The sequence below is a fragment of the Strongylocentrotus purpuratus genome, unplaced genomic scaffold (genome assembly GCF_000002235.5).
Source record: "Strongylocentrotus purpuratus isolate Spur 01 unplaced genomic scaffold, Spur_5.0 spur5_scaffold_5, whole genome shotgun sequence".
NCBI classification, from domain to species: Eukaryota; Metazoa; Echinodermata; class Echinoidea; order Camarodonta; family Strongylocentrotidae; genus Strongylocentrotus; species Strongylocentrotus purpuratus.
The window spans coordinates 13,641,192-13,668,549 of NW_022145611.1; the positions used below are offsets into that span (position 1 = coordinate 13,641,192).

Consider the following 27,358-nt stretch of genomic DNA (forward strand, 5'->3'; position numbering starts at 1 on the left):
AACTTTATCTTGTGACTCAAACTAACAATGCAATACCAATTTTGAAGCATCGAGTTAAGATACAAATAGTACTGATTGATTTTTGTTTATTTTACCTTCTGATTTTTATATTGAATTAACACAATTCCATTTACCCCCCCCCCCCCCCTTGTGCATTGTTGCTAGTTGAGGAGCACTGTTAGCTTCAGTTGTTTTTATTTTCATTACTTTGTACTTTCAGCCTCTAATGGCCAAATCCATTCATTAATAAGCGACTGTATTCTTTTGATAGATGATTTTTCCCCACAATATTTGGTATTTCTTTGTCATGTAGACAGTACGCTTTACTGGTTATACTGCAAACTCTGGAGGGATAAGGTATATTAAAATACCGATAACGAAACATTTCAGTAGAGTTCAAAGGGATGAGTTGGTGGATTAAAGCACAGTTCAACTTTTTTTAAAGCATCAAGCATATGATGTTACCTTCATTGACTACTTTATAGCATTCATTAAGATGGACCTTCACACAATGTTTCTTTCGTGTGTGTTTGCTTTTCGCCTGACTTTGCCAAATTTGACTTTGAGGGTGATGACTAATATCAATAGTGGAAAAGGATTCCATTTTTGCAGAATCTTGAATTCTTGATCAATTTGTGACGTATGTCCTATCTCGTTGAGAAGAGAGCTTCAACCTGCCAAAAAGTATTTATTGTTTGTCAACTGAAGGAAATATTGATGCATTTTATATCATGGGTGTCGTACATTTGTATAAGTACCATGTGTAAAAGCATGCGTTGTATAACGGTAATGGTGTGACTATATATTAGCTTATCATGTTCAAGATGTCTTTGATTTTGATTTATGAATTTCTGGAATTGTCGCTTGATCAAATAATATGAATTTAAGTGCAAGAATGTATCTGTGAAGATCGTGTGCATAAGAGCTTTGTTTTATTTTCTTTATGTAACATTTAGTTTACAGAAACATGTCCCCCAGAACCTGTATACAGTGCATTAGAAAACTGGGTTTTACTAAATATGACAGTAATGACACATTTAGTATTGTTACGAAAAGTTGACCTGTGAACTTTAAATTAACTTATATGTGTGTAAATTTCCCTCACAATTGTGCTTTTTTCTGCATGTAAATGTTCAATAATACTTGAAATACTTGTAGGTGTTGGCAGGTAGCTGGCAATAACAAATATTCTTACATGTTTTGTTGGTTTGTGTATAGATTGAATTTGAATGCATTGTATAGCTGTACAAATAGAATATTATGCATTATTGTAAATGGAAGTGAATGTACGTTTATTGTGTATGTGAACATAATATATTCCATGTTGTGTAAAGAGAAGAAATTTATTCCTTCGGCTAGTATTCATTAGTATTGAATATTGAAACAACCAGCCAAACTTAAAGAAAGAAATAGGTGAATTTTCTTTTTCATGGGAGACATATATTTTGTACCAGATAAAAAAAAAATTCAGAGAGATAAAAAGAGTCAAATTTGAATGAAATTATATAAAATTATATATGTAATTTAAGTCATTCCAATGTGGTACAATAAAATTAGTATACTGGTAAAAATATTTTCAAGGCACTGGCTATAATACTGGCTGACAGTTTTGGGGAAAACAATGACACGGTTTATTGTCAACCAATTTTTTGAAGAAGGATGAGGAATTCCCTTCTGGTGGTTTAGACTTTCATGGATTCTAATTAATTGATGGTAAATTACTTCATATACTTTTCAATTCATGTCCCCAAGAGGAGGTGATTTCTCCCATTATTGACATGGGTGGGACGATCAACATACAATTCTTTTTCTTCAATCAACCAGCAGAGACTCTTGCTCCAATTTATCCTGGGGAGGAGGTTGAGCCAGCCATGTTAAGAAGAATCACTGAGGAAGAGGTTGAATGCAATCTGAACCAAGAACTTTTTATGCCTCCGCCACCGAAGGTGGTGCCGGAGGCATCATGTTTTCGGGTTGTCCGTCCGTACGTCCGTACGTCCGTACGTCCGTCCGTACGTCCGTCCGTCCGTCCCGTTTGACCGTTATCACAATATCTCAAGAACCATTTAAGATTTAAACTTAAGACTCGGGAATAGTATTTATCACCATAGGAAGACGATCTGATTAGATTTTGGAGTACGTAGGTCAAAGGTCACAGGTCACAGAGGTCAACTTATGAAATTCCTTGTATTGAGTTTGTTAGCGTGATATCTCAAGAACCATTTGAGATTTAAACTTAAAAATTAAGGATAGTATGTATCACCATAGGAAGACGATCTGATTAGATTTTGGAGCACGTATGTCAAAGGTCAAGGGTCACAGAGGTCAACTTATGAAATTCCATACATTGAGATTGTTATCATGATATCTCAAGAACCACTGGAGATTTAAACTTCAAACTTAGTGATAGTGTGTATCGCTATAGGAAAACAATCTGATTACATTTTGGAGCACGTAGGTCAAAGGTCAAAGGTCACAGGGCTCATTATGTATGCAAAAACAGCTTGTGATCACGTTATCTGAACAACCGATTGATGGATTCCTGCCAAACTTTGGTCATGTATTTATCTTGCAGAGCTGATGAACTGATTAGATTTTGGGGTCACGAGGTCAAAGGTCAAAGGTCACAGGGCTCATTATGTATGCAAAAATAGCTTGTGATCGCGTTATCTGAAGAACTGATTGATGGATTCCTGCCAAACTTTGGTCATGTATGTATCTTGCAAAGCCAATGAACTGATTATATTTTGGGGTCACGAGGTCAAAGGTCACAGCGCACATTATGTATGCAAAAACAGCTCGTGATCGCGTTATCTGAACAACCGATTGATGGATTCCTGCCAAACTTTGGTCATGTAACTATGTTACTTGCAGAGCTGATGAACTGATTAGATTTTGGGGTCATGAGGTAAAGGTCAAGGTCATGCGGCTCATTATGTATGCAAAAATAGCTTGTGATCGTATTATCATTAGAACAGATTGATTGATTCCTGCCAAACTTAGATCATTTATCTTGCAGAGCCAATGAATGGTTCATAAGATCAAAGGTCATGGGCTCATTATGTATGCAAAAATAGCTTGTGGACGCATTCTCATTAGAACTGACAGATGGATTACTATTTAACTCAGGAAATCTTGCAGAGCCAATGAACTGAGTAGATTTTAGGGTCATGAGGTCAAAGATCAAAGGGTCATATATGTTTATGAGAAATTGCTTGTAATCACGATATTCTGAGAACATGTTAATGGATTACAATTGAACTTGAATTTGAAAAATTTCTTCCGTTTCGGTTTGTAAAATTGCTCTAAGACGGAGGCATCATTTTTGACTGCGCGCAGTCGAATTCCATCTAGTTTTTTTCTTTATCTTTTTTTTTCTTTTTAAGCAGAGGTGTTCTCTCTCCATACCTGAGAAGCATTCATTTGTAGATATGTAGATTAAAATGTGTGGGTTTTAGTAGAACGGCTTACTCATCATGAAGTACATTTTTCGCATACTAGTTTAGTAATTGCTACTTTCTGTACTTTCCTTTTCTGAACTCTCTGTCGATGTGGATGTGATACACTTTTATGCTCACAATCCAATAAAATCTTGCCTTCTAGATTTTGAAGAAAAAAAACTTTTGAGTGAAAGGAGTGTTTCTTTCATGTTTTATACTTTTGTGTCAGTTTGGTTTAATTTTTTGTCATTTGTCCTCGCTTATCCTTTTAAGTGTCCTTTCTGTCCCCCTCTCTCTCTCTCTCTCTCTCTCTCTCTCTCTCTCTCTCTCCATCTGTCTGTCCCCCTCTCTTTCTCTCTCTTCCATGTTCATTTCTAAATTGCTAATAACATGACACTCTTACATCATAATCTTAAGCATGTTGAGTTTCAATTCAAGAAGATCAAAATGTAAATGAAAATGAAATGAACAATCCATTTGTCCAATAGTTATGTGAAAATATGATAAATTGACATATCCGAATATAAGCTTGTCTCATAAATAATTTATTCAAGGTCTTTCAAAGAAGTTAATAGTAATGTACCGTTCATAAATATTTTTCATTCATCATCAAAACTAAAGTTCCTCTAAAATCAGTATAAACCTTGGTATGGTGTAATGCCTTTTGCCCTCGGGATCCCCTGTACCTCATTGCCCCAAGAAGAATTCATTGAACACTAAAGTAGGTGAAAAAAAAAAAAAAAAGTAACATTAATGTTCTCCTTTTTTTAATCTTAACAAAAGATGTGTAACAAAATTTGAAGCAATCTGATATGTCACATGTTCAAACTTGAGGTAGGGTTTCACATTCTAACCAAATTGTGCCAATTTGAAGAGAGTTGATACACTACCAAGAAAAGAAGATCAGATCATTCCCAAAGTAGATAATACAGGCACAGAATATATATCTATCTATCCTGATATATTCTGCAAGCTCAGAGGTTAATTGCGACATTTCGCACACATCTCCATTATATGCCATTCTAGTACATGCACTCTTGCAGTGTCGTTCCACTCCAGGTCTTTTTTTCTCCACCAAGTTGTTTCCCGGCTTTCCTCTCGAATTAGTACCTTAACTTTACCTTCTGATAAATATTTCAAGAGACTCTGCATGATGTCTTTTTCACATGACCAAAACATTTGACAAACACAAACAAAAGTTGCACATTTTTTAAAGACAGGGGTGTTGATGAATCATGGCGCTCCACCCCTGTGATGCAGCCCTTATATCATAAAACTGAACACAGGAACAAATAATTTGTTATACCAGGGAGATGAGAGTTAACTCTCATCTCCCTGGTTATACTGTAATATTCTTCTTATTCAAACGTAACAGGACTCGTGTATTATAAATAAATAGAAATCATTTCCCTACCCATAACCCCCCCCCCCCCCCCCCCCACCTGGTAGATGTGGTTGATTAACTGGGTATTAATTATTAGGGCAGCTGCCTCCCATCATAAAACGAGAAGGGACCACTGACCCCTTAATTCCCATAAAAGACAGGTGAAGTAAACAAAAATACGTCATAGGCCCATCACCAGGTAAGTTTTTGTATTAATTTGATCATGTCACCAGCATAGTTGTTAATCATCTTTTTCTTCCAATTAAAAAAGTGCTTATTTTGCAGTTTCATTTATCATTACTTTGTCAAAGAAAATAAAGTGACTTAGAATGGTAGGAGCAGTATTAGATATTGAGTTCTTTATCAGGGTGTCACCTTAATTGTCTTGTCGGTCGAGAGATTACCATAAAACCATAACAAACTTTGACATTTAAAAGGTGCATTTTCTTAGATGTAAATATTAAAATTATTTTGAGTTATTAAAGCTATAGCCCTGAGAAACAAGTTATTTTCTGTGGAAATGGAATCATAATACAACAAGCGAGAGTGCCCCCTCCATACATTTATACTAATTCAAGATGATTAATATTTGAATTGATACTTGAATTGAATTGATTATGACAGGTGGTGCTGTATATTATGTCACTTATCTTTAAAAAGAGAGGAAATGTGAAAAATCCCAGGTAGGCCTTTTTTTCCTCAAAAAAGTTGCGTCGCATCTTTATCACAAAGGGCCTAAATCTGATTCTGTGTCATAAAACACACATTTTAAATATTCAGGTTTAGTTACAAAGATTTTTAATTTTATAAATTATCTACGAATTTGAATTTCGTGGGGCTATACATTTTGAGGTTCTCAAGTATGGAAAGTGCCGTTTCAAAATTTTCTTTTCTTTTGTAGACTTTTCTGAGGATACCTTACATGTATTTTGCGAAGCTAGTCTCGAGAATTTCGACCAAATTCTGTTACCAGAAATAGCACCGAAATGTAAGCACACATATTCATTTCATTGATGAACGATATATATAATTGAAGAAATATGCGTCACTTTCTTTTGAGCAAATTATATTAGGTTTTACAGTATTTTATAATAATTTGAAAAATACTCTAGCAATTACATGTAACACTACACAAATAAGTACATATGGGACAGTAATAATGTTGAACGGAGGTTTTTGGATATGAACTTTTAATTTATGATTGTTAGTTCAATCAAATTGTTTTAGCCTACTCGTGCGTAAAGAAATATATATAGATAAATGTGGGGAATCTGAGGTTTGCCAAGGTTTGTATTTTGCATTAGAACCAACTTTAATTTATTCTAAATCCATTGGCTGCATGCTGTCGTCTGACGGTCTGGTGATGTGGCTAAAGTAAAAATTATGAAGTCTTGCCCTTTTATCTACAAGATTTTCTAACCAAAAAGTGTATGAGACAGGTATAAAGCAACTATTAAGGATGACATTCTTAGCATGATATACAGTTTCTCAGCACGATAAGACATTAGGGTAATGTGACGTCATTTTCTTTATATCACAACGTGACGTATGGTCTACTAATACTGTGCAAAGTTGTTTATCAACGCACGGCCCAGAGTGCAATAGCGGTGAATGCAGTACGCGCGAGGTTTCTTCAGATTGGTGCCGCTCTGTGCAACGAGCCGCTTGCGGTGACGTGAGTTGACAGTGCGAACCATCTGAAAAAACCGAGCGTACACTGCATTTACGTTTCGCACAACAGGGTCAAGTGCGTTAGGGTAGAGTGCCCAGTATTCGGTCACTTACGGGGAAATCACTAATATTTTGAATTCTTACCTCTTTTATTTGGCAATCTACCCATCAAAAGAAAAGAAATTTATTCCTCTAACAGGATTTTATAGTCACTTAAAATAAGCAAAATACTTCCGAAAGAAGACGGAGCATTTTTCTGCCCAGAATTCGGTCACGCGATTTGTGCGTGGTATCTCCGTTGCAAAGGAGCGTAGCGTATTTGCGCACTATTTTCACACAATTGCGCGATAAAGCACTGAATGTCAATGCGTTGACCGAATACTGGCTGAGCGATACCGCATGGCAAGGGTATCGTATAAATACCTCTTGCACATCGGCAAGTGCGTCATTTGCAAATTCGCTGCGATGGAGCGAACACAGAAGTGATTCTCTTCACACACATACTAAATTCATTGTGACAGCACACGTAGTTGTTTCGCAATAGACTTCTACATATGGCTATGCATGTTAGCGCATGTGCTAAGAGAACGCGGAAGTGCGGAAGTGCGGAAAGTTGTGCGACACTGACCAATTTCAAGCTAAGTTGGAGATCTTTCCGGGGCCCTAAATCTGATTTAATTTGGAGACTTAAGAAAAGTTGTTCAGCTGCCTGATTTGTGCAAGTTTCGTGGCTCATAAATTATTTTTTGAATTGTTACAGCTGTTGAAACGGCTGTCTGACCGAATACTGGGCGCGCTACCCTATTTGTTTTATAAAATAGCGACACAAATAGCAACAAACAAAAGTTTAGATCTTAAGTTAGAGTCTACGAGAGTTCGATCTAGATCTAGAGTTATGTTGGTTCTACTAGACTAAAATAAGAGTAAGACCTTGCAGGCTTACCAAAAAGTCCACGGGATTCATTGTTTGATTAAAAATAAAATCCATAGGGGGTCTAGAGACGAGTCTACATCAGACAGCTGAAATTCCTGGCTTCATTATATAATCCAAAAGTCAAAACAGGTCTAACTCCAAGGCAAGCTTTCTAATAATTAATACCCCGCTCTAGCTAGCTACCCTGCGCTGGGGATCATGGTGGAGCGTACAATATTAGCTACGCGTAGCCTATAGCCTACAATGCACTCGAGGGAGCGTACTAGTACTACGCGTATGCGCGTGCGCGCTGGATCTCCATCACGTGTATTATAACTTTTTTTGCGCTTTTTCTGCACTCATTTCTGCAAAATCGTGCTTGCATCAAAAATTTGTACATGTCATGTGACGCGTATTGACCAATCACGATGCTTAAAATACTAGAGCCATTTTATAAAGAAATCTATCTAGATCTATTCAAATTTTTAGATGCTTCCTTCCCAGGTGTGTGTTTTGTACTACAATTCTCCCTATTGCCAATGCATACAAAATTCATAGATGTAGCCTCTTGCAAGTAATTTCGAGCCAATTCCGGGACTTACTTACTTCCATCATGCATGGTACACGTATAATGACGTATATGTGCATTGTACGTAGGTATGTGTGCGAAAGCCATTTCTAGGTTTCTCAATTTTTTGTGATGGCAGCAATGAAAAACAAGAGAAGAATACTCCAAATCTGCATGCATATCGACAACCAGAACGAAACAATGGAAGGCTCTCAAAGCTTTGAGAAAAATTGATGGGTTTAACTTTAGAATACCCCACCAAAACAGTATATCCATTGATCGTCCAACAAGCCAACAAACCCTTTATTGTAGTCCCATCTATTAGTAGTTAGACACGTTTTCGCACTAGTCAATGAACACAACCAAAGAAACTATTTGTTAGTATTACTATGCTAATACCAATTACTCTTGCCCAGGCCCATCACTCATCTAAATATCTTTTTAGTATGATTAACAATATTTTCATACATTCTTGTAATGATCGATGAACTCTTGAAATTGCTTGAAAATCGCAATTAATCACTGTAATAACTCTCAGAAAAGAATTACACACACAAACCCAGACATGCACAGTGCAGCCGCATGGCAGAAATTGGAAGTGACTTGGTCATCAAACTATCCCAGAGTGCACTTGAAATGGGGCCTGAACGTAACATACGTGTACATATTATATTTTGGCGAGAGTGAAAGTGAAAGATATTACATGGTTTAAAAATGAATGGAAAAAAATGAAAAAATGACTAGAAATGATGGATTTTATTGTTTTGTTTCATTAAATTGGCTTGATTTACCAGTCATCAAATTTACCAAATCACACTTCTTAATAGAAAATGATTTATTATCTATTGTAAACAGTTTCACCAGCCCTTAGGCCCTACAGACATACCAGCTATGTCTAAGGCAACCGTGTGCAGTAATTGTGGCGGTAGTGACATAGACACAGACCAGGCTCGAGGTAATGCTGTCTGCGTGTCCTGTGGAGCGGTCATTGAAGACAACTTCATCGTCTCTGAGGTGGGCTTTGCAGAGAACACTCTTGGAGGAACTTCTGTGATCGGCCAGTTTGTTTCATCCGAGGGTAAATGTCACAATTCTGTTAAAAGTCATATCACCTAAGTGTAAATAAAAATCTTACTTAGGTATAGTGGTTAATGTTCAAATATGCTCACTTCACTTTGTATGACGACCAAGTTCAATTTGCAGGCAATCAAATAAAAGTCTAGTTAACTGTCTCATCCGATGTACATACAAGATTTGGATAGTAGAGTTACAGGTTCTATTGAAATTGTTCTTCTATGAATCAGTTGTTATGCTAACATTTTATAAAAATATTTTTTACAGTTTTTGAAAAAATAATGGTCACTATTCATTGTGATTGATTGGTTTTTTCATAATTTTGGAGGTCTTCTATGAAACTATGACACATATATGTCCCAAATGTAGTGATATGCTAGACACCATACAGATCAATCAATGTCTCTTGGATAACCTTTAATATGGAACAAATCCTTTTCTGTCATTACTCTATATTATAAACAATTTGTTCACAGTGATTAAATTATTGTTATCTCTTTCCATTTCCCTACAGGTGATAAGAGTCATACTTTAGGAAACAACTTTCGTCATGGCTATGGCAAAGAATCCAGAACAGTTACACTTCAACAAGGTAAAGATCTAGCCTCATGCAAGTCACTATGCGTTTGCACGGTCGTGTTGCCTCTAGAATGCTTCACAGCTGATCATTAATTTTTATTAGAAATTGGCAACAATTCGGCCTCGGTCATATCAGTGGAGATTTCTTGTCTAGGTTATGTATTATTTTTATTGTAGGTTATGTAATGTTGCAGAAAAAATTGCAATATGCTCTGATACAGTAATTATGCTGTAAGTGGGAGGCTTTCTGGAATATGATTATAACGTAAAGAATTTATTTTTACTGCAAAGTGGTTATTGGTTTGACAAAATTATCTCCTAATATTATATATCTTTGTGTTGTATGTAATATTTTATAGTCAATATGAGTTGAAATTATTCTAGATGTATTTGAACTTGTTTCTACAGGTGTACAATGAAAGAGATTACAGTAACATACCTTATCATAGTATCAAATCTTACTATGATAACATATATCTTATGATGATCAACTGCTCTTTTTCAGGTAAGAGACACATCCAGAACTTGGGTGGGCAGTTGAAGTTGAACCAGCATCGTAATGACATGGCCTATAACTTCTTCAAGATGGCTGTTCAGAAGAAGCTGACAAGAGGAAGAAAGACCATGCACATTGTAGCGGCCTGTCTCTATCTGGTCTGTCGACTGGAGTCTACTCCTCGTATCCTTGATATAATGCAATTCTCTTTTATAGGAAGAAGAGAACTATGCCAATATTTACCAAAGATTTTTTTACTTGTTTGAACACAAAATATTCACGCTTTGAGGTCTATTGGGGAACATGCTGCTGTTTTGATGCACCACATACTGTGGCTCTCCCTGGACTAGCCCGCCTCTTCCTCAAAAAAATATGCGCTGTATTTCAATTTAGCACAAGAGACTAAAAAAATGCTTACTATAACTATTCATACACAACATTCTAGTTGATCTGAAGACCTTTTATTGACCTTGATTCCTACTTTAGATAGATCTCCACTTTCCGAAATATCTGTCGAAACCAACAATAGTCGGCCACTCCCTGTAGGAAAGAAGCACTACCACAGATCATAATTTGTGGCCCTTTTCCTGAATTAAAATAATATTTAAATGGTATGCAGCTCTCGCTCAGTCATGCGTTGTCTGCACATGGTGTAATATGTATTAAGGTCCATGATGGTTAAAAGTATGTATTGTCCTTGCTCTGTCATGTACTTTTGTTAGTGCAATAATTGCAAAGATAAATAATGACTTGATATGATTTAGCATGAATTCTTTTTCCTTAACCGATAACCTCTCCAGATATGTTGCTAGATCTCAGTGACTTGCTACAGGTAAGCTATTACACATTATTTTTAATATTCAATCTAAAAAAACAGACCACTGTTAGGATATGCTTCATCCACAGTAGATGATTGATATTTAATTATAATGCTAAATCAGTTCAAAGGACTATTAACTCATTGCCTCCCGGAATCGGGTGGTTCCTGTATTAAACATATTGGGAATATGAAAATTTTGTAGTTAATGGGTTAATGCACATATCTGTAACTTACATTTATAACTTATAGTATAAGTGATAATCTTAGAAAAAAAAAAGGGGGATTTAAAAAATAAATACATAGTATTAAAGGCACACTGTCTTACTTGTAGCTACTTGCTCCCTCTATAGTGAAAAATTCCCAAATCGGTGCCTGTTGGTCCCCCATGATCCTCTTTTTCTTATGTTAAATGAGAGCTGAGTTAATGAGATAGCCACCTGTCACAGTGACCTCGATGGCTCGCTGTGTGGTCTAATCCCTTCTGGCTGAAGTAGTAAAGCCTACCTTTAAAGTGGTACTGTAGTCCTAGAAGATTTGTTTTTCCTTCAGTGTTCTTTGGGATTTAGAGCTATGACACTCTATTATAATTTAACAAATCCTATAACCCTCATAATTTCTGGGATCTTGTTCCTGAGGAGTGATATGTTCAAGATTAGCCTTTGATGATCTATCATCACTGGCATGGGAGTGTTGTTTAAAACGAAAGGTGGGTGTATAGTGAATGCACTTTTTGATATCTACTTTATTCTCTAGCACAGCAATCTTTATTCCACAAATAAAAGGACTCCATGTCATTAGAAAGCATGTTAACTGTTATGAAAATTGATATTACTATTATTATTTTTAATTTTATAACACAAAAAGATCTAAATGTTATATGCCATCATTGCACATCTACTGATATCTTGTGTTTGACTGCAATTCATGCACTCACTTGAGACAGTAGAGGGCAGTAATCTTTTATCTGATTTGATCATGTACTTTGTCAAACTAAGAGATAGGTATGAATCAAAGTAATGGAAACTGATGTATGAAAATGATGAACGTTAAGCCAATTTCTGTTTCTCACTCTTATGTCATCGATTCATTCATCCATGTAGGGTGTGAGATTTAAAATAATATTGTCTATATCCAAAATTTTTTATGAAATTTACTTTGTTTTCCCCAGGTGAATGTGTATGTTCTTGGGAAGACCTACCTCAAGTTGTGTCAGGAGCTTCACATCAATGTACCTGCAATCGGTAAGTCTTAATTTCAAATATTATTCATGATAATTTGATATCAATAATGTGTTTTCCTAGTGTTTAATAGCAAAGAGATAAAAACAATACAGTTTTCTTAAATTGTTACCAATATTTACTCGTGATGAATGATGTATTATAAGCTACTGAAATCATTGCATTTGACTGGCTGTTAGTGTTAGCAAATTCATCACAGATCTGCGGCAATTATTCTTGGTAACAATTTTCATGAAACAGGGCCAAGATTTATAATCATCTTTTAAACTACATCGCTGATCTTTTGTTGATTACATTCCTCCTTGTCTACAACTTGTAGCCAAGAAATCAACTCTCTACTTTTTTTGGTTTTTGTTATAATTGATTATTACATCTGCAGAATATCTGCAATCTAAATAGAAAATGACAACAACAAACAATAGAACACATATTGGCTGGTCGGGAGAGGGGATGGTGGACAGTATCCAAAATATGAAACAAAACAAATAACACTTAAAATAACGGATGGGTTGGAAGGGGATGGGGGGGGGGGGGGGGGAGAGGCACTCCAATTTTGTGGGAATAGTTCTGTGAAAGTATATAAATAATTACAATAGCAATCCAGTGAACCTAGAAAAGAAAATATTGAAGGGAAAGTAAAATATTTTCACTGTTCAGGCAGTTTCAATCGGAGCGTACATTTGACCTTGCTGCAATGATATCAATGCTTTCAATTTCAATATTATAAAATTCATCAAGGAAATACTGTTAAATTCCATTGAAAATAAATGAGAGAAGATGCATGGAAATTGTTGGGCATACTGCTCGAGAGGTATTTCATGATCAAAAGCAACACTCTTGATTATTTGGTGTTTTCACATGTTGTTTGCTGAGAGCGGGTATATCAAAATTGTATGACATGAATCTGGGGTATGTTCAATCAGGGTGGTCCATCCAACAAAACAAAATTGGAACAATCAAAGGATTATGAATAGATATAATTATGCGAAGCACAGAGTTCCTTATGGCTGGGCTCCAGGGCTTGCTTGCGGGCTCTAAGGTTCTTACTAGATGCACTCAGGTGCAATCTGATCCATATTTTGAGGCCTTTTCAAATACATTTTCTGACTAATATGTCAGAAGTAATTTTGGTTGAAAATGAACATTGCTGATTTTTACACCTTGAGCTAATTTTTAAACCTGTCACTGTTTAATACTTGTACCCCGTGTGGCCTACTCTTCTTCAATACTTACTTTCTGAATATGAATATCAATTAAGCTGTAAAAAGTATTCGCAAATTTTCACCAGTTGTGAGTCAAAAGCTACACATTATAAGCAAATCTTAGTAACAAAAAACTTGTATTTTGTAGACATGTTAATGTATTTATCAGTGTTGATGCAATCTGAATACTTCAGCAATACACCTCCAAGTGAAACCAATGACCATCCAGGGGGGTGTTTCACAAAGATCCCAACTCGAACTTAACTATAAGTTGGACTTAAATATTATGGAGAGTCATTTGTAGCTTTAAAAAAGAATATATTTAAAAGCGAAAATTCAAGTATTTTAGACTTTTTTATGAATTCCACATCAAGAACATGAAATGTCCTTGATAATAGAAAAAATGAATGATTTAAATCAACATTTTATAGCTTTTAAAATAACTTTTACAAAATATTTTCATAGATGACAACAGCTTTTCATAATTTTTAAGTCCAACTTAGGATTTTTTAAAACAACCCCAGGTGTACCCAAACCTTACTGGATTGTAATATCTTGTTGTCTTCTATAAACTGTATGTTAAGTTTTCCAAATTTGTGTACTAAATGTTTACTTAAAGGTCATACAAAGTTTTGGTATAGGGTCATGAGTTTGGTTCAAATGAACATATTGGAAGCATATGTGATCCTACAATATTCGGTGATCGTTGTCGCGGTTAAAATCGAGTCTAAAGTTATGAAATTGTAAACAATGAACTCTTCATGATGTATAGCTCCCTCTCAAGGTCAACATATTGATTAAACCATAAAACAATATTCTTGATTAAAATCGACCGATTGGCTATTCCTGTTTGGCAATTACATATCACAAGTACATATTCTGAGATTTTCATGGTCGCACTTACCATTGTATGGCCGTAAGCGCTATTTGAATTTTATCAAAATTTACCGGGAGTACTGGTAAATTTTTTAATTTTTCTCGAAATTAGAAGTGTTTTAGGGACTACATTTTCTAGTGCTTATAATACATCCACATGGTCATCAAAAAATATCAAAATTGTAAAGAATCAATATCCAACCAATTTTAAAAATCCCCCGAAACTTTAAATCTTAAATTTCTTTTCACTTTAAAGACTAACAGGTGATGGCCATTTTTATATTCCCATTTTATATTTATTGATGTTGTTAAAAAAAAAAATGTTTATTGGTATTTTTGTTTTTCTCTGGATTATTTATCCATATTTTTGAATTTCTGCTTTAATGACAGATTTTTGCTATGAAAGTTGTATTGCGCAGTTTTGTCCTGTAATGTAGGCATGTAGCAAACTTACAATTACAATGAAACTGCAATTCCACAAATTGTCGTCATGCTAATGAGAATAAATACCTTTGTAATACAGGAATTCTTCATTCTGTATATAATATACTATATGATGCATGAGAACAAAAATCAGCAAAGAGCAAAGTAAAAAGGAATACCTATCTTGCTTACATGTACATGTAGGTAAATGACAAAGATTTACATGTAATGGAAAGCCACTTGAAGTTCTTGAACCTTGTTTTTTTTTTTTACCTTGAGCTCACCTTTTTTGTAATTATGATTTATGAAGACAGACATCCATACCAAAACTGATTGACATTTATGATTGCCTTGTTATTCTGTATTTCTTTATGTCTGCTTGAAAAGTCGAGAAAAGCGAGACGAAAAATAACAGATGTTGAGCGTTTGAGTTGTTAAAAGTGTTTGCCATGAATAAGGTGCAGTGCTATGAAGTGGAATGACCCAGTATTGTGTACTGTCTGTTGACTCTGTTTTGATGTTGTGCCATTGTTCATTTTCTTGTCACTTGGTGTGGTCCAGTTAAGCAGAAAAAAAGTCCCATTGTAGTAGGTTTGTGAACTGTACCAAGTGACAAAAACAAGTGAACATCTTTTGATTCCCAAATAGTGTGTGATTGGGGATGTTTACCAAAGAAAATCTGTTATTCTGGTCCGACCTCCACCTGCAGAAATGATTATAATTGCAGAAACTCTAGATTGTTATCTTTTTTTTCCAATACGAAAGCTCCTTATTCAATGTAGATTAAAATCATATTTTTGAACACACATGCATAGTATGTTGCCTAAAGTACACTGTAGTAGAGACAAATCATCAAATCATATATCACGTTTGACAGTTGACAAATGACAGTGCATACAAATAACCAAATTCCCTTCTTTGTCTGGGAAAGCACTTACCGTATTTAAATGATTTTCAGAACTCTCAATTTCAGCAGACATAGACATTGAGTCCTGACCCATTATACATTTGTAGGAAAGCTTTATGGCCAAGAAAATCATTGCAAAAGAATTTTGAAGCATTCTGTTAGTACAATGCTTCTAATATGAAATATAACTCTTGTAAGGGTTCCATTCCTTCCCCTTTGGCTATTGTGAAACATATTTGTATGAAACCATAAAAAAGATATCTTTTATGCTTGATATTTCTAATTTTCAAAACCAACAGATGGTTTCACTGGCATTTTAACCAAAAGTTTCTTTCTTTTATTCTTATAAAAAGTGCATTCATTGATGAAAGAAGAAGACCAGAAGGCCCTTTGAACGAAATATTTGCACTCTAAGTCATATTTTCTTACTTTATTGTGGGTTGGTGTTATTGCAGTATAATATGTGTCACCTTCACTTTATAAGAGGGATAATCATGGATGAGGGTGAGAATAATGGGATTTTTCCTTTGTGTCTAATCATGCATGGATACTTTGCACCTGACTAGTTTGTTATAAAAAAAAGTTTGAAATCCCCTCTAGCATTGTGGATACTTATTTACTTGCAGTCTTTTGGCCTTTGTCTAGATTTGAGAGCAGATGTGAAGTTGTACATGTACTCTAAGATTAAACTGTATACATATTTTTCATCCCATAAGATATATCTCATTCTAGAATATTTAAAATCCAAATCTGAAAATATTTCTTTCCTGTGGGGGTCCTGTGAAATGATATTTTGTTATTAAAAGTTTGCTCCAGAAGGAAAGGGGCTACCTGTTAAGATCATATGAGGGTTTTGTTCACTCATACCATAGGCAACCATTACCCCCCCCCCCCCCCCCCCCACCACCACCTCATCTATTAGGAATATTGCTTGCTTTGCGACCAATGTCATATCTGTCAGTGTGTTAATAGGGGATAGTCTCTATTGTAATTCCTTGGGCCAGTCTCTCGAAATAGTCATACATATACCTTTGACATCCTATGAAATAAATATAAATACATGTGTTATAGATAATAGAATTAGCACACATTTGAATCTGATGTCCATGAACTTATGACTTATGATGATTTCAAGAAACTGGCTCCAAGTGTAACTATCAACACTCCACATTGAGCCAGCCAGATGGGAAAGGACAATGGTCATGTATTGCTTCCTCCCAGGTATTTTGTAGTGACACTAATTGTCATCGTAGCAAACGCAAGCAAATGGCAAAGGTTGTGATTTTCATTTCCTATGTCACCAGAGGGCTTGTTATTGGGTGGATGTGAATTTTAACAGATGTTTATGGTAATGGCAAGATTCCCAAGAAGCCGTTGGCACATTGTGATATTTATTGGGATAAACTCCACAAGCTTTTTAAATTTTAGTTGCTATCCTCTGTGTAAAGGCATTGAAGGAGAAACAGAAACAAAGGAAAGTTATTCAGAGCATTACTAACGATTTAATTATCTTTCACCTTTTGTCTAACCACATATTTTTCATTTAAGTGGAAGCTTTAAAATAAAATTAAAAAAAAAAAAAAAAATTGTTGAGGGGGTGGGACTTCAAGGTCTTGAATTTCAGTGTCACAGTTTTCAATCAACATTGTAGAGGCACGTTCATGAGATGTCGAGAAAGGGTGAATTTATGTAAACAGATGTCACGCGCAATATACACCTTTATGTAGGAAACCCAAGGCAAACTACCGGTACATGATCAGGTGATAAAATTCATGGATGTGATCATTAATATCTCTTCCTCACATCGCTCTTTGACAAAATATATAAATGCCAAACATTACTATACATTTCATCAACACATTTCAAGTTTATTTTACATGCAGTAAGGCTTACATGTTTCTGAAGGGCACTCACATGGAATTCTATTTTGCAATACTTTTATTGTTCAAATCAGCTTAATGATGTTTGACAGCTTAAATTGATTTTCCACATCATTGAATATGGGGATTAAAGTCCCTGGTTGTGTATGGGTCTGGGTCGTTAAAACCTCTCTGTTTTATGTCCTGGAATAATTATATTCTTGTTTGGAATGGGGAAAGTGAATCAGCCTCATCATTCCTAAAAACTTATAAGTATAAACAAGAATTATATCCTTGAAAATTATGTTTAGTTGTTTACCATTGCAATGATGGCCTTTGCCCTGAGTTTGTTTACATGTATTTAATAGTCTATTCTCCTGGTCATACGAAAACAAGTATAAGTACTTATCAATTCCCCCTGTTTGAAAAACAGAGGCATTGGGAAATGGGTTTGTGTGGGTGTTTAAGTGGGTATGTAAAATATGAGCAATTTTGATGTATCACCCATATAAACTCTACTAAAGTCATTGACGACCACAACAGACAAGGACCTATCAAAGAATGGGAGAACACGAGGGGGGAAAAAACCAAAGAGAAGAAGCAAATGGTGGAGCACATGCCCTTGCCTTGTCACATAATGAAGCCTAACAAAGCAGCACGAAGCTAGCACAAGCTAGGAAAAACAGAATCCTAGTTTCACCCCTCGGGCCAGCCGCTCCAGATGACTCACAGTGACTCCGCTGAACCAATCTCCACATTTTTCTCTCATTTTTTGCCCCCTCAGTGGGGAAAAAGCAGGAGGAAATGAGTTGTATAACTGTGAAACACATCACCTCTTTTGTGGGGTCAATATTTTGACAGGCATTTTGTGTGTAGATATTAGATGGAATGCCTGTAGATAGCCCTTGGGATGCGATGTGATGATCTAGTTTGAAGGTTTGGAAAGGGCACAACACTCTTTCTTTATGATGATTCAGACCTGATGAACTTGTATGGTTAACCATTCCTTAATAACAAAGAGGACAAAGGGAGAACTTGGGAGATGAGTAAGATTAAGAACTGCCGTAGACCTTGTATGATCATAATATCCAGTCCATATTCTATAAGATACTATGTGAAGGCTGTCTTAAATGAGGGCATTTGAAATACCGTCTTAAAAACATAGCTTTGAAATATTTGCTGTACATTGTGTAATTGTTGGCCTTAATTGCTGAAAAGGACATACTCATGGACATTCTTATTTTAATACGAGGTTAAACTATTATAGATAATGTTTCAGCCGGGATTTTAAAGGGATGTTTACTCCCAGACTCTCTGTTAGTGACATTGAATGCTGTTGTTTTTCTGTAAATTTAAACAGTGGAACCTCAGAATTTACACGTTAGGACCAATGCAATTTTTCTTTACACAAATTGAAATCCCGTCTCATCAGCGAGGTATTTTGGATGTGTATATTAGATTGAATGCTTGTAGATAAAGCCCTTAGGATGTGATTTGATGTGATAGATCTAGTTGGAAGGTTTGGAAAGAGCACAACTCTCTTTCTATACGATGATTCAGAACTGATGCACTTGTCTTTTAATATTAAAGATGACATGGGGGAACTTGGGAGATGAGTAAGAGAGAGAACTATCATGGTCCTTGTAAAAGCAGAATATACATTCCAGAATCATGAAGTAGATGTTTCAAGTTGATGTCTAGGACTGAAAGAGAGTTGTAGGCCTCTTTAATTTTCTTTTTTTTTCTCTCTAATATTTGTCATCTTTAAAATAAATATAGGTCAAATCAGTCTAGCAAATGGTGCTTTTTTTTAAAATACTTAAAGATAAAGACCAGTTATGGTCATGCAATTGCATTGTGAAAGAAACATTGAGGAATCGATCAAAAAAGGTTGAACATCTAGCTCTTAAGTATTGGTGTGTACTGCAAGGTTCTGGAATCATCAAAATGATAAGAAATTTGGCCCAGTCTTCGTAAAGTTACAAGCACTGTACACAGAAAGATGTATATGGGACTATACGCACACATACGCGACACATGCGTTTATCTCTCACACACCAATAGCTAAACTAATTTACCAAATATATCAATTAGTAGGCGGTTTCCTGGCAAATTTTGTATCATCATGTATTAGTCAAAACATATTCCTTTACATGATTGGTAATAAGAGCGTTTCCAATACTGGTTTTTACCTTTAAAGGGCTATACATATTTACCATTGAGCCCTATCATATTACTTTGACTATTTGAATTACAATATACTTTCCGTGTACATGTTAGCCCATGTAGCCCTTGTTTTACATGAACTTTCTGTGCACCCGGAGTAGTCCAAGCCTGCTCCTACATCACAATGTCCGGCGGGTATGATGAAATTGATGAATGGTGTAAACACATGACAGTGTAATAACAAACATGGTACAGCTGGGTCATTAGATTAAATAGTGTAGGCAATACATTTTAATAACATGTTTACTGAAATACATTAAAATGTGTCATGTGAAGTACCACCAGGGTTTCATTAATCAACATCATCATCATTGCATCAGAAACACTTAGAAAATCTACTGGTACGTACACAACTGTACATGTATGAATTCATTTACATTGAAAAGTTAACTATATAATGTAGGAAAACTCTATTTTATCTCTGATTTCTCTATAATGTATAGTTCAAGTTCTACTGTACTTGTAATAAATAAGACAAAATAGAGGCTAAACATGATCTGCTGCACTGCAAACATTTTGCAAAGGGGATTCTAAAAACTCAAGTTCAAGGATATCAAATTGACAGTTGACGGACTTGAGTCTTTTGTAATACAACACATATACTGCAAAACTAATGGATGGTAGCTAAAGTCAAATACATGTACCAGACTACCAGTACTAAATATTGAACCCCTATTCCCACTATGGGTACTTACTGAGTGCCAGAAGGGTATAACTGATATTTTATGTCTCTCAGCAAATTACATGTTCATAATATGTTAGGCCTACACAGAGGGTTGAGACATCACTGATCTATACATGACATGAAATAAAATACATACATGTACACCCCTGTAAAATAATTTAATATGATATTTGAGATTTACTCATTCAAACAGACAAGATGCAAACTTGCAAAGGGAATTAAACAATACATGTACTGGTATGCAAAAACTATGACTTCCATGCAGTCCTTTCTATGTACTTTAGTGAAGTGAAAACCTGCATGTACCTCAATACATTTGAGAACAGGCAGTATCGGTATACGGTACTGAAATTATTTAAGAGCGAAAACTAAATTGCGAAAAAAATTGATACCTATCGCTACAGATACTGAATAATGGATGTAATATGTCGGCACACAAACTCAGGCATGCTTGGTTTTTATATGCTGAAGATGGTGGGAGTATTCCCATTAGATAGCCTCGTTAAAGTGCCATCCCCCAAGTACCTATCGCAAATTGTTTGTCGAGGGCCGGAGGGGCACAAGCTCCTTTACTTTTACAGAGACTTAAATCCCTTCTGGCTCTCAACGAACTTTATTGCCTCATCAATCTGGTCAGGTGATCAGTTTCACCTCGTAATGAACAATGCATACACCGCCCTACGTCACTGCTGCCTGAAACCAACCAGCAATATATATTTGGTAATGAGGTAATTGCTTACACATGTGTGCAAAATCCTACCAGGATCCGGTGTAATAATAATTGTATCAGGAAATTAGATGTATAATTTAATTTTATGATATATAAAGGCCAGTGTAATTGAGTGCATGTATGTATGTAGGCGAGGCCTTCTAAACATTTGACAGAATTAATCTCCTTTATTGCATCAAGTCACAAAATTTACAAATTGAATTTTAATATTTCAGTGTGACCTTTCAAGACTCTAATTTGACCAAAAGCTTCCTGTTTAGAGGCAGCCCCTATATCTCAAATTATTTGCAAATATAACAAATCCTACAGGATTACATGGACATGCACGATGGTGGTGTAAATACATGTAGTCATGTATAAAAAATACTTTGTTATTACGAGTTTTACTTAAAGATAATCTTGAGTTCTGGTAAAAAAAGAAAATGAATTCTCACAGAATCTAACAAAACTTACACTGAATGTTCAAGATTACAAATAAATGTCATGTGCCAAACAATTTTGGAAGAAAATGTATACTGGCTGAGTAATGAGCATAGAAAGATAAGGAAATCAGGGTAGTACCAGCCCCGACAACATGTGTGTTGTCCCATGTACAGCTTTCTGTGTAAGTGATTGTTACTTTACCAAGACTCTGCCAAATTTATGATGATTTTGATGACTCCAGAACCTTGCATTACACACCATTACTTACATGCTATATGATCAACTTTTCTGATCCATTCCACACCTTTTCTTTCACAATGCAATCGCATTACCAGTACTAAAGTTTATCTTTAATATGGATATTCAAATATTCTAAGATACTTAGTGGGACTACATGTAGTTTATAACATTGCATACATTACCCTTTCCATTTTTTTTGTGCTACATTGTAAATCTCAAATATCTTTCCTCTCCAAGGATATCTGTATTTAAAAATCTTGCAATATTTCAAAGTCACAGAGATTAGAGATGCTTAGTATATCCAGTTTGAATTTGAATTTTGCAAGTCAACAAATTTAGTATTCCAAGCTCAGTTTTGACAACTCCTGTTTTAAACATAACTAGCAACTTGATGATAGAATCCCTTTGAAAATCACTTAAAACACATCTCATGGTCTTTCTCTGTTCATTGGGATGTTTATAGATTTTTTCAAAAGCTTTTTGAGCTAAATGTCGGATTTAGGTAAGGACACATATTGGGTATCTATTGTAAAAAAAAATTGTCTGTAAGCATTTTCTCCTGTAGACTTTGATACCAAGATTTTCTGGTATTAATTTTTCAATGGTAATAGTGCTCAATCAAAGAATGTACTATTTTAACAAATTGTTTTTTTCCCCCAATTATGGAAAACATCATTTATTATAATCAGTATACATGTAGATGTAAATGGTACTGGCATTAATGGTCTTTTTTGAGCAGGATTAAATCAGACTTTTGAGTCTTCATCACCATTCATTGTAAATGATGTTAGAGAATATGTATTGATAAACTGTTTTAGCAGTACCAGTACAACATTCTGGGAAATTACAATGTTAAGCATGAACTTTATTCCAACTGGGTTTCAAAACTTAAAACAAGTGTTGCAACAAGCTAACCTCATTTTATGATCTTATTTATTGCATCGATTGTAATATTGTTTCCAATATTCATAGGATTCCTATTCCAAAATAATGCAAAATGATCAACAATCTATAAATAAGAGTATGACAATCAATTACAATAAAACCAAATACAGGTATACTTTTCAAAATAAAATTACCAGTAAGTATCTGTTCTTAATTTGCTCTTATTTCAGTAAACCGTCTGAAATCTGACAGGAACAAGATGTAGAATTAATTTACCCAATAATTCAAATGTCATAGTAACTTCGCAGCAGTATTTGCACTTCAAATGTTAATCCAGCCTCACCAAAGAGGACAAAGAGATAGCTGCATAGTTTGGCATGAAGATCCAATCATCATGCGTAGAATATCAGTTCTGGTATTTGACCACCTTGGACTCCAGTCCCGTTTGTGCTTTCAGGAGAGCACTGAAACTGGAAAGTGACGTCGTTGCTGGTACTTTCCGTCAGGCCTTCTTGTCCGAAGTAACTTAACTCGTTTCCACAAAGCGTTGCACTTGCTGTGTAGTACACATGGGGCTCAACCTGGACGGGATGTGGGAATGTGACCGCAAACGTGCTACTGGATCCATCGGAAAAGAACTTGGTGTGATTCTCTGCAAGGCTCTTCCCTCCTCTCTTGAGTTCTATCTTCACCTTGTACTCTGCACCACCGGAGCTGGAGCCGTACAACCCAAAGCCGGCAATGAAGATCCGCCTGTCAACTGCAAACTGGATACTGTCGCACCTGCCCCTGTAACGCCACTGGTTACTCCTGTAGGCAGACGACTGGAAGCGATGGACAGTACAGGTTCTCAGTCCTGCTCGCTGCTTGCAAGGAAAGCGTATCTTGGGCCTGATGTCTGCCGTGTAGTGAAGAAATATGTTTGTGGTTTCTTCAAGAGTGATGACACCACTGCAAGCAACGTTGTTGGCAAACTCCTTGAGAGGCATGGTAGGGATGCGGATGAGATAGAGAGCGGAACCAAGAACCTTTCGAAGGCTGTTTGGAGTCACCACCAAGTCCTGCCTGGAGCACTCTGCATCTGCCCATCGCATGGCCGCATGAAAGAGGACAAGTTCCTTGACATTCAGGGTCTCCCGCTTCAGGATGCACTCAAGGGTATCCTGGTCAACATCCACAAAGCTGTCAGACCCCAATGCTACTTCAGCCTGGGCGTCGATGACCTCCCAACATCGCTGCATGAGGTCTGGTTCCTCAAACAAGTGACTCTGACTTAACAGGACACATGCGTTACGTGCGCTCAAACTTCGCTCCAAGTACTCAACACACGACCTGGCCAGATGAGGTACAAGATACTTCTTTGCAGCATAGAGGGTATCCAAAACGTTCTCCGGGGTTAAGTCTATCTCATCACAGTACATGTATCTGCAAGGAAAAAAAAATGAAAGTTTGATTTAGTATAAGGATAGGATAATTTAATATTGATTTCAAATGATTGGCTATGATCATATATTTTCCTTATTAAAATGTCAAATCTCATGAAATGAAATCCATCTCACTTTTCTACCATTTCATGTATTGTGACAACAGACAAGCAAAGTGTGAGAAAATTGTTGAATCCTGTGTCTTTACTCTTTACAATGTGATACAAATTCTTTCTTTCTGGTTAGTTCAACAAAATCAATGTGACTAATTACTCACTTTAGTAGGGTAAGAAAGGCCTCTGGCTCTACGTCAGGTGTGACAATTTCTGAAGTGTTCTCTGCCAAGTCTCCATAAAACATTGCAAAGAAAACTGAGCTTCCGGTTGCAAGCACATACTTGTGAGCAGGTATTCTTTGAGCAGCATTCTTTGGTCCGACCAAGAATGTAACATCGCTCATCAGTTCATTGTTGAACATCACCGCGTTCCTGTCTCGCACTGTCACCCCACGATGCCAGTTATCGCAGGACCATAGGGACGGAGACGATGATATCGACGTCGATACCGAGGATGCTATAGTACCGGTAGGACTATCTGGTTGTATAACATCCAGTGTCTCGCTATTGACAGAACAATGGTTACTGTCCAGATTCTGGTATGGCTCTGCAGAGTTGGACACCTGACTGGCAAGGAAACTGGATCGTCTGTGGCTAGTGCGCTGTTGAATTTGCTGCTCCACGTCATCCTTTTCGGCTCCTGGGTTCTGATTGTTCATTTCCATCTTCCTTCGTAATTTTCGCTTGATTCTACTGAAGGTGTGCACTACTTTCCAGAATTTGGTGAGCCTGAGTTTTGGAAAGGGCATCTAAGATTATTGCGTATTACAATTTCTTTAGCGCAGTTGATGATAATCCCATCGTTGCGATGATATTGTTGTCCAATTGTCATTCATGTTATCTGAAAGACAATGTTAAAACAAATAGAACATAATCAGTGCTCAAAATCAACCACTTGGCATCAAAAACAAACCTATAAACTAAAGCTTTAGAGAAGGGCCAGAAAGACCAACCCAAACCTTTAAAATAGATATGGTCAAGAAAAGAATATCATACCAAACACTTTATCATGAAGCCTATGACTCTGAGCAAGATTTGTTTTCATGACAATTGTCCAATAATGCTATACATATGACATGTAATGTATATTTCCAAAATCTGGCATTGATAAGATGTAAACAGAGTGTAGTCTCTGATCCTGCTGATATATAGTTCATCTTTTAAATACATGAAATCATATTTGTTTTGTATATTGCACAGACGAGATCCATACTTTTTAAACACAATCTATTTCTAAATCTGAGTATGGAATACCAATATCAGATTATTTGGGATAACCCATGAATGATAGTTATAATAATATTATAAGCAGGCATAAATATATTATTCATTAATAATTTTACCAAAATAAATATCCGATTCCCGGGATAATACCACATTCTATTTTCCTTCGACTTGAGCAAATTATATAGTATACTACTATATACTCACATATCCCATTGCAATCAGGAGCTCATTCCAATGAAAAACGACTCAGTTAGAATCAAAATATTATAGATAGATGATGTCCAACGAGTAGTAGAAGACATGAACTGTACATGTAGCACTGTATAGCTCGACTAGATCGGTGCAGTGTGTTGATCCTGTGGCCGATTTACAATCTACAGGGCACTGTGCCAGCGCGCGCTCTCTTCACTGCACGAGCCCACGGACCAGCTACACACAAACAAGACACACACAACAAATTCTGTAATAAATGCAGTACACAACTCGCCCAGCAAAACAACTCGTACAGCTGTGCAATCAACAAGGCCCTGTGTGTCATAATGATAACAAAGAATGCCCAGGGGACCGCTATTATAGGTGACTCAGTGATGTGCGGCTAGCCGAAAGCGACTCAAAAGTTTTGATTGTATAATCCTGGAGAGAATTATAGGCTTTGTACTGTCACGACCAACTACCGAAACCAAAATCAGAACAAAAGACAGATTTAAATAATACCAAGGCATAACATTATGGACTCGAAGATTAGGAGGGGAAGGGCGGAGGGCACAGATTTCGCGCATGTGGCGGGATTTGGACCATTTGGTCGAAACTAGAAGGAAAATATATAAATAGGTGAGAGATACAAAATTAGATGGACATAACAAAGGATGTACTGTGCCCTTCGCCCTCTCCCAGGTGCGTCGTAGGCCATTTTGAGTGGGGGTGGGGTGCACAGAACTGGTGGGGTGTCGGGCCGACAGCCGAATATATTTTACTTTGATAAGCAAGAAATGGGGAAAAATCATAAACAGATGTCACATTGGCTGTAAACCAGGGTAAACAAAAATAATAGTCATTCGATTCTAAAGTTAGACGACACAGATTCCTAAATCATTCGAACACGAAAATATAAAGTTTGTCTCTATTTTCCATTTTCTGAGAAGGCTTTTTCAAAGGTCCAAATCAAAAGACGGGTGTCGCCACTCAAAAACAACAACATGCAACCTCCTTTATACTTTAGCCACGCCCCTGCGCCCACTTTCCTTTTCTCTCTGTTCTCTCCCTCTACTCTTTGCGGGAAAATGGTCAAACTATCAGTTAATCAAGTTGTAACTTAGAATTAGTTGATAATTATGTCCTTGCACGGTGATTCAAAATAAAATAAAATCATATCTGAATTTCATGTTGTATCGATAAAAAAAATAGTCACTCTCAACCTCAAAAAAATATATAATTATTATTTGATTGAGTCTCCCTTTTTCAACATTCTTTGTGATTATTCCTCCTGAAATATTATTCAGCAAAGTAAGCTGTAGAGTCTTGGTGCGCTGAGTCAGGCGAGTCTGTACTTCACCGGGTCCGGCAGTTTGGTTTCAATATTGACTTTTGATCTAGTCTAGATGAGATAATTTGTGGTATAAGATAATGATCAATGACAGGCCGTAGACTGGCCGCCCGAGGGCAAATAAAACTGTTTTTAGATCTCAATTGAAAATGGTATAGATTGCGATTTGCGACATCACTATAATGATGTTGTCGGGTGCCTGCGTGCCATGCTATGTAGAGTATGCCTGTTATGCCGACAATTTTTCCTTTGCGTTTTATAGATACTCTGGACAAAATTGTCAAAAAACTTGGAGAGCCAAGCCAAATAATTGCTGTTTTACAAGTAACAAAAGAAATCTGTCGGTATTACAAAGACAACAAAGGGAGAAGATGAAAATCGGATAAGAAGTAAATTGCGTCCGCAGTGAA

At 36.2% G+C, this 27,358-nt stretch overlaps 2 protein-coding genes across 2 annotated transcripts in view; one reads left to right on the forward strand and one right to left on the reverse strand.

Moving 5' to 3' along the window:
* Positions 1-9,557: 9,557 nt before the first annotated feature.
* The window catches only part of LOC115919061 (transcription factor IIIB 90 kDa subunit-like), a gene marked incomplete at its 5' end in the record, with an annotated part of 31,196 nt that continues 13,395 nt past the window's right edge, over positions 9,558-27,358 (forward strand). The window contains 4 exons of the mRNA XM_030998604.1: positions 9,558-9,642; positions 10,135-10,308; positions 10,926-10,957; positions 12,114-12,186. Of these exons, the coding sequence (XP_030854464.1) occupies positions 9,558-9,642; positions 10,135-10,308; positions 10,926-10,957; positions 12,114-12,186 (364 nt within the window). The remainder of the gene's footprint in view (positions 9,643-10,134; positions 10,309-10,925; positions 10,958-12,113; positions 12,187-27,358) is intronic.
* Positions 22,412-25,868, reverse strand: LOC115929485 (BTB/POZ domain-containing protein 6-B-like). Its single transcript, XM_030998479.1, has 3 exons — positions 25,610-25,868; positions 24,341-25,019; positions 22,412-24,064 (listed from the first exon to the last, which is right to left on the reverse strand). The coding sequence occupies exons 2-3, from the start codon at positions 24,925-24,927 to the stop codon at positions 23,032-23,034; spliced, it is 1,620 nt and encodes a 539-aa protein (XP_030854339.1). The 5' UTR covers positions 24,928-25,019; positions 25,610-25,868; the 3' UTR covers positions 22,412-23,031.

Bases quoted from the DNA above. Each gene is read 5' to 3' on its own strand.
- LOC115929485 (XM_030998479.1), bottom strand. From the start codon at position 24,927: ATGCCCTTTCCAAAACTCAGGCTCACCAAATTCTGGAAAGTAGTGCAC. The intron at 24,065-24,340 runs GTGAGTAATTAG...TTTTCCTTGCAG, and splicing joins GCCTTTCTTACCCTACTAAA to ATACATGTACTGTGATGAGA.